This window comes from Geospiza fortis, unplaced genomic scaffold, assembly GCF_000277835.1.
Source record: "Geospiza fortis unplaced genomic scaffold, GeoFor_1.0 scaffold59, whole genome shotgun sequence".
Lineage (NCBI taxonomy): Eukaryota > Metazoa > Chordata > Aves > Passeriformes > Thraupidae > Geospiza > Geospiza fortis.
In genome coordinates, this window is record NW_005054381.1 from 94445 (window position 1) to 102443 (window position 7999).

The 7999-nt window shown below is 51.6% G+C and overlaps 1 protein-coding gene across 2 annotated transcripts in view; it reads right to left on the bottom strand.

The window, feature by feature from the left end:
* Window positions 1-4549, bottom strand: part of STX1A (syntaxin 1A) — a 49995-nt gene extending 45446 nt beyond the window's left edge. The window contains exons 1-2 of one of the 2 annotated variants that reach the window (XR_004082170.1): window positions 4442-4513; window positions 3249-3348 (exon numbers count right to left, since the gene is read on the bottom strand). Coding sequence is in view for 1 of the 2 variants with exons in the window: in XM_005425123.2 (XP_005425180.1) it covers window positions 3249-3348; window positions 4442-4549 (208 nt within the window). In the remaining variant the exon portion in view is untranslated. Of the gene's footprint in view, window positions 1-3248; window positions 3349-4441 lie in introns of both variants that reach the window. The other variant, XM_005425123.2, reaches the window with a different exon arrangement.
* Window positions 4550-7999: the final 3450 nt, after the last annotated feature.

Genomic DNA, 7999 nt, shown 5'->3' on the forward strand with positions numbered 1-7999 from the left:
CAGGAAGGGAGGGATGAGCCCCTCCACGGATCCTGCAGCCCTGCACGCCGGGCAAATCCAGGTCTCACACAGACACTGGACCTCACTTGCTCCTGCAAACAAAGAACACCAAGGGGCTGCATCTGCCTAAGCACAGCCACTTAAAAAGCAGATTCCAGTGGGATTGTGCCCACAATCCTGCCGCAGACATCTTTTATGGAAAATCCTTTCCTTAGGATTTTTCCTCCTGAGAAGCTGAGAGGCCTCAGGAACAAAATGTAAACATTGATTATCTGCTGCTGTGGAATGCAACAGGTGCATCTGTGATTCGTTCATGTTGGTTGTTTCTAATTAATGACCAATCACAGTCAGCTGGCTTGGACTCTCTCTCCGAGCCACAAGCCTTTGTTATCATTCTTTGCTATTCTATTCTTAGCCAGCCTTCTGATTAAATCCTTTCTTCAATTCTTTTAGTATAGTTTTAATGTAATATATATCAAAAAATAATAAATCAGCCTTCTGAAACATGGAGTCAGATCCTCGTTTCTTCCCTCAGCCTGAGACCCCTGTGAACACTGTCACAGAGTCCCTCTTTTCTGTTGCTGACCCTGAGAAAGCAGCTACTCACCAGCAGCCACCACACACCTCTGCATCCATCCCTCCAACAGCAACCCCAACCACTGCCCAAACACTTCCCAGACCACCAGCCCAGCTCTGTTCCATCTAAAGCCCCACTCCAAAGTCCTCCAGCTCCAGGAGGGACTTGCTGGTGGTGTTCAAGCAGTTTGTATCTCTGATGGAGAAGCTACACCCACACCAAACCGAGCTGCACAGCACATGTGCCTCCAGACAAGGATGAGAAGTCCGTGACATTCTCTTATTTCCTGGAGGAACATTTCCCCTCATCCTGCATCTTCCACATGATGCTGAAGTACTTGGAGATCACTAAGAATAAGCAAAGTGCTGTTCCAGAGGGGATGAGAAGAATCCCAAATCCCTGCAGGGAGCAGCATCTTGCCCTGATGTCCATCCCAGGTGTCACTCCTTGCCCTGTTAAACAGCAAACCCCAGTGAGCACATCCCAAAATTAGCCTCTCACAACCTACATTTTAGTGTCCTTTGGCTCCATCCCCCTGCCACGCCTCATGGGAACTTGTTTCTGAATTTCCAAATTAATCTTAATAAATTCACAGCCCTGGGTTACAAATTTGCATTAATGAGCAGGTTCTCTGTGGCTTCAGGAACACGGGAGGGTGGGGGTGAGGCTGCCAGCACACACAGTGCCCTGGCAGAGCAGAGGTGGCCACCAAAACGGTCCAAGGGCTGGGACAAGGGGCAGTGGGGTCAGGTTGGACATGGGGGAGAAATGTCAGACTGTGAGGGTGGGGAGGGGCTGGCAAAGGCTGCCCAGGGAAGCTGTGGAAGTGTTCAAGGGCACATGGGACAGGGCTTGGAGCAAGTGGTCCACTGGTGAAGATTTAAGGTGTCCCGGCCCATGGCAGAGATGTGGAACTGGATGATCTTTGAAGGTCCCTTCCGACTCAAAGTACTCTGTGATTCTGAGTCTGTCCACTGCTGAGCCCTGCCACGCCTCCTGAGCACACCACAATGCCACAAATCACTGCTTTCAGATCAATGTGTGGCTCCTCTCTTCCTGTCCAAACAATTCTTGATGAACAAACTCAATTCTCTACAATACCAAGGCAAAGGAACGCTGTAAAACAAAACCAGAAGCACTTCCAAGCTCCTGGATGCTTCTTGGAAGTCATGGGGAATGTCACCACATCTTGCTCACTGCAGATCTCAGACTTTTAAATAGATTCTTATGCTTTTATGCCATGAGTGGCCTTTGCAGCCCCAAGTGGGCCCCATGCCACTGCAGCAGCCATTTCACCTGCAGACCCAGGGGACTGTGCCTGGTCCCAGTCACCCACCAGGGAAGCCACATGCCCACAGGACACACAGGACACATGGGGCTCACAGCAGCTTTTCTCTGAACACTCCCAGACAGGAACACTGCAACGTGTCACAGCGAGAGCACAAGGGCCTGGAAGGTGATTGAGCAATAGCCTGAGACATGGGAACTCCCTTGAGAAAATCCCTCAATTCCTTGGCCAAGGAAATTTTAGCTGAGGAGCAGCTGCCAGGAGAGGGGAGCCTGAGACAATTTAGGAAGAGCCAGTCCCTTAAAGTAATTACAAAACCTACTGATTTGACATGGATGCAGGGCAATGTGTGTGTGGGCACCCTCCTGGGACCTCCAGGCACAATTCCACAAGCAGGCATGGAATTGCACTGGGCAAATGAGAAATGGATGGGAAGAGGGTAGATGAGCAGAGAGAGACCTGGTCTCACCTTTCCAGCCTCTATAACTGAGAGCACAAGCAGTGCTCAGCCCATGCAAGCAACACCTCTGCCAAAATGAGGGCTGCCAGTGGCCTGGAGCATCCAACACCCCTGTGACACCAGCATGATGATGGTGTGGGCAGAGGAGACCCACTTGGGCTCAGTGTCACCCTGAAGGTGGAGTTTGGGGCAGCAGAGCTGTTCCAGGGCTGTCCCTCAGCAGGTGAGTCTGGGGGGGCTCCAGCCACACCCTGCAGGGCTCAGCCCTCAGACCCACCCATTCCACAGTAAGGGCTTTGCAGACACTGGAGCTGGAAAGCCTCTGCTGACCTCACCACCCCACAGCCAGTTCCTCTGGGGACCACAGCATGCACAGTTCTAACACTGCCAGATCCCCCAGACACCCCAGCGTTGCCATCCTTTGGGTGCTCAAATCCCCAACTCCAGCTCCTGGCAACAAACCTCTTCTCTGGAAGAAAAAGCTGGTGAAGAAAGAGGTCTGGAAGGGATAAACTCTTTGACCAGCCAGCAATAAAATGTCCCCAGGACAGAGATGCAAGGTCCCAGCTGCCACCTCTGGATCAAAGAGGAGCTGTGACATTTGTGGGCCCAAGCAGGTGACACTTGCTCTGTTCTGCCTTATCCACTCTTGGGACTTTCCCAGGCAGCCCAGGGCAAGACAACCACCACAGAAACAGCCACTTGCCCTTGCCAGCCTCCACACTGCCCCAGCCTTGCAGAAATCCCCTCACTGGACTCTCAGCACCTCTCCAGGTCTCAAAGCCACCACCAGTCAGTCACCAGGCCAGCCCAAGCCCTCCCTCAGCACCCAGCCATGGACACCACAGACCCAGGGACTGTGCCTGGCCCCAGCCACCACCAGGGGACACAGAGGACACACAGGACACACGGGGCTCACTCACTTTCATCAGGGTTGGGGGAAGCCAGAATGGCACTGTGCTTCCTTTTCACTTCTTCCACATTCTCCGAAATTTTATCAATGAAGCCTCGAATTTCTTCCACCTGTGAAGTGAGACAACAAGACAGGTGGTCTGTGACAGACCTGGGCTCTTGGAAAGTGAAGGGATTATTATACCCTATTCCAAAGCAGCCATGACATGTCTGAACCACAGCAAACATCCTCCTGGATAAATATTTTCCAGTTTGGAACTGTGGAATCAGCCCTGCTCCATCCCACCAGCCAGCTCTGAGTCACAGCAGTGTAATACAGACTGTATGTCCTGGATTCTTTGTGATACACTGAGAAACTTCTGGGATTTTATATAAATCAGCAGCAGATTGATCCCCAGACTCTGTGCCACTGACAGAGCACTGCTGAGACTGCACAAGCCAGGCTGGTGGTGGCTCAGTCCCCCATGGCTCCTTGCTCCATCAAAAGCTCCAGAAATGCCCAATTTTTCCTCACCCCCCATTCCAGGGAAGCCACATTTTCCCAAAGATCCATTCTGGCATTTTCCCTGCCCTTCTGTGCTACAGGAAGACACCAGAATTGCCCAAGAGGGGAAACCTCTCCTGTGTTCTCCACCTGCCAGGCTGCTCACCCTCTAACTCAGCCTTCTCCTTCGGCTCACACCACCCCTTTGCTCATCTTCCTCCACCTGCACATCAGATTTATCCCAGTTCCCACTCCATTGCCTGCACAGATCCATTTTAACACCCCCCACACACATGCCATGCTAAGGGTGTGCTAAAAATCAGCAAGCAGATCTTACAGCCACCCACATGCCAGAAGACAACCTCTTGTTTGGGAACAGGAGGCACAAAATTAAATCCATGATCCATGCAGAGACTGCTGCTCTGCAGAGGTGCTCTGGGGAAAGGCCTGAGAGCTGGGTGTGAGGCTTCCCTGCTCCCATGGCCTGGGCAACAGCCTGGATGGGTTCTGGAGGAGCAGGGCAACATCCCCAGGGCAGCACAGCCTCAGGTGTGCAGGGAAGCCAGGTTCCTGATGTTCAGCACTCAGCACCAGCCAGGGCAGGACCTTCATCCCATCCCCAGTGGCCACAGGGAGCCTGGACCGTCCCCAACCCACCCTGGTGCCAGCAGAAAGGTCTGAAGCAGCCTCAAATCCACACTGGAGGAACAAAGCTCTCACCTGCTCAAAGAACTCATCCATGAAACGGTCCCGGTCCACACTGACGGTGACTTCATCATCATCATCACTGTCCTTGGCCTGCAACAACACAGAGAGAGAGAGAGGCATCAGCCAGGGCTTCCTGCAGAGTTCACAGCCATATTTCAGAGCTCCTGTGAGGAACCTTCCCCTTCTCCTGTGCTGACCTGCTTCAAGGAGCTGGGGCAAACACCAGCCAGAGTGGGGAACACCCCAGGCACTGCCACTCCAAGCCCCAGGACTCTGGGAGAGCAGAGAACAGCCACATCCAGCAGGGAGGGATGGAGAAACACCACAGCAGCCATGGCACAGCATGGACACAGCTAAGGACACCCCACATCCCAGGACGGGGAGCTCCCAGGGCACCCTGTGTGAGCACACCAGCTCTGCGAAACACCACAGACTCCAGCATGGGAAACACGAGGGATGCTGGACTGGGAAAGCATGAGGGATGCTGTGATGGGAAACACAGGGAATGCTGTGATGGGAAACTCAGGGAATGCTGTGATGGGAAACACAAGGAATGCTGTGATGGGAAAACATGAGGGATGCTGCCATGGGAAAACACAAGGAATGCTGCCACAGGAAACACATGGAATGTTGGACTGGGAAAGCACAAGGAATGCTGGACTGGGAAAACATGAGGGATGCTGTGATAGAAAAACACAAAGAATGCTGTGATGGGAAAACAAGAGGGATGCTGGACTGGGAAAGCACAAGGGATGTTGGACTAGGAAAGCATGAGGGATGCTGTGATGGGAAAACACAAGGAATGCTGTGATAGGAAAACATGAGGGATGCTGCCATGGGAAACACAAGGGGTGTTGGACTGGGAAAGCACAAGGGATAACTGCCATGGGAAAGCACAAGGGATGCTGTGATGGGAAAACACAAGGGATGTTGAACTGGGAAAGCACAAGGAATGCTGGACTGGGAAAACATGAGGGATGCTGTGATAGGAAACATGAGGAATGCTGGACTGGGAAAAAACAAGGAATGCTGTGATGGGAAAACAAGAGGGATGCTGCCATGGGAAAGCACGAGGGACGCTGTGATAGAAAAACACGAGGGATGCTGCCATGGGAAACACAAGGAATGCTGCCACAGGAGAAAGCCTGGGCGATGCCATGATGGGAAAACACGAGGGATGCTGTAATGGGAAACATGAGGGATGCTGTCACAGGAAACACAAGGAATGTTGCCACGGGAGAAAGCAGGAGGGAAGCTGCAGTGGGAAACACGAGGAAAGCTGCAATAGGAAGTGAGAGATGCTGCAATGGGAAAACATGAGGAATGCCATGTCAGGAAAACATAAGGGATGCCATGATGGTAAGTAAAGGGATGCTGCCATTGGAAACACAAGGGATGCTGTGATGGGAAAACAAAAGGAGTGCTGCAGAGTGCAGGAAAGGTGGGAGCAAACACATAAGACAGCAGAACTAGTAAAGTCACAGCAGGCAAATGAGGGGTTGTCCTTGTCTGTAGAAGCATGTGTGTCATTGTCACCAGAGATGAAAACACCTCCTGTCCCAGCAAGGCGGGGGCTGCAAACTCTCAAGGGAAGGAAAAATTACAGTCCTGCACATAAGGAGACATTTAAAAGATTATCATCCAAAGCAGTTACACGACGGAGGGAAATGGAAAATTAACAGGTTGGAAAAGTTTCCTCTTACTCCATCTTTACAAGAGAGAAGAAGCCAGTGGAACGGAGATTTAAGACAGGACTTAAAGAGGACTTAAAGAGTCCTCTGCTCATCTCATGATGATTGCAGTTACACATCACCCCATGGCCCCTCTGCAGAGAGACAGCCACTACAGTCTCCAGGGAGAGCCCTCTTACATTGAAATAAGCCAGATGAAATATCCATGCCACCCCCTAAAATTGTCTTACCACCCTACAGTGACTGACTTGGGTGGTATCATCTGCAGACCTCAGCTTTCAGCCTTGCCAACACTTGTGGCACTTTTTGCCTGGGTAACTAATGGAATAAATCACATGGACTCCATTTTTTCCACGGTGGAAAAAGCCCCCTCTTTATTCACATAACTCCTTTTTATACAGTTGTACAAACCTCATGTGGGACTCCAACTGGTCAGTAGCTTTCTTGCCAATTATTTTATTAGTTAGTAACAAGTGTTACCCTGTATTGATTGGTCTCAAACACACTCAAACACCCAGTGTGTACACACAGGAAAAGTTTGTGATAGTTTTAATTTTTCTATCTAAGGTGTAAAACCAGTTTAGACAGGTGCAAGTTGTCTTGCACCCAGGAACAGATTGTAATGCTAATGAACTGCTCACACCAGGATTGCTTTCACATGGCAACTTGCAAAGGGTCTGACAAGACCAGCCACTGATTTTAGGAGAGAAGGTTTGATTTTATGAAGCCTTTCTTTATGATTTTTTTACCTCACTACAACAGGTAACTCACTCCCACACAGTCATCCCATTCATGGTTACCCAGAGCCTTTGTGATCAGAGAGCTTCCCCAGTTCTGGTGAAAATCTCATCCTGACAAGGAAGAACAGGCATGGTGCTGCTCTTACCCACTGCTCCATGGGTCTGAAGTCTGAAATTGTGCCCATTTGTGGCACAGCCACTCAGGCCAGGATCTACTGGCACAGTGAGGCTGGGGCACGGCCAAAGCTCCAGCCTGGGGATGGGTTGGTCCATTTAAATCCCTCCAGTGATGGTGACTCCACCACTGCCCTGCACACCCTGTTCCTGGGTTTGACAATCCCTTCCATGAAGACATTTTGCCTAACATCCAACCTAAACCTTCCCTGGAGCAACTCGAGGCCATTTCCACTTGTCCTGTCACTTGATAACCTGGGAAAAGAGAGTGACCCTCACCTGGCTGCACCCTCCTGTCAGGGAGCTGTAGAGACTTAAGAAGGCTCCCCCTGAGCCTCCTTTTCTCCAGGCTGAGCTGCCCCAGCTCCCTCAGCCCCTCCTGGTCCTCCAGACCCTTCCCCAGCTCTGTTCCCTTCTCTGGACATGCTCCAGCCCCTCAATGTCTTCCTGCCCCATGGTTTGAGGTGCCTCAGCAGTGCCCAGCCCAGGGCACAGTCACTGTCCTGGTGCCACTGGCTCCCTGTGTGCAGGGACAGGCTGGGCCTGCACAGTCCCTGCAGCAGGCACTGCCTCAGGCAGGGCCAGCTTTTCCCTGAAGCTTTTTGCTTCCAAAATTCTGCAGTTTGCTCCCAGCAGGTGCACACAGCCTCTCCCATTCCCTTCAGCAGCCACAGTCCAGCATGGAGAGCCAGAGCACAGCTCAGGCTTGGGGCAGAGCCGAGTACAGGAGCACATCCAACCCTCCCACACCTCCCTGGAGCCAGGGGCAGGGTTTGGCCACGGGCTCTTTTTAATCCTTCCTGTGTGCCAGTGCCACCAGGCAGCCCAGTCCCTCCCCTGGCCTGTGTCACCACTGCTCCTGCCTTGCTCCAAACTGTTGGGGAAGATGAAACAGGAAAGCCTTATAAATATGATTGCCTGGTGAAAGATTTTGAGAATATGGAAACTATAAGTGAGATTGAAAT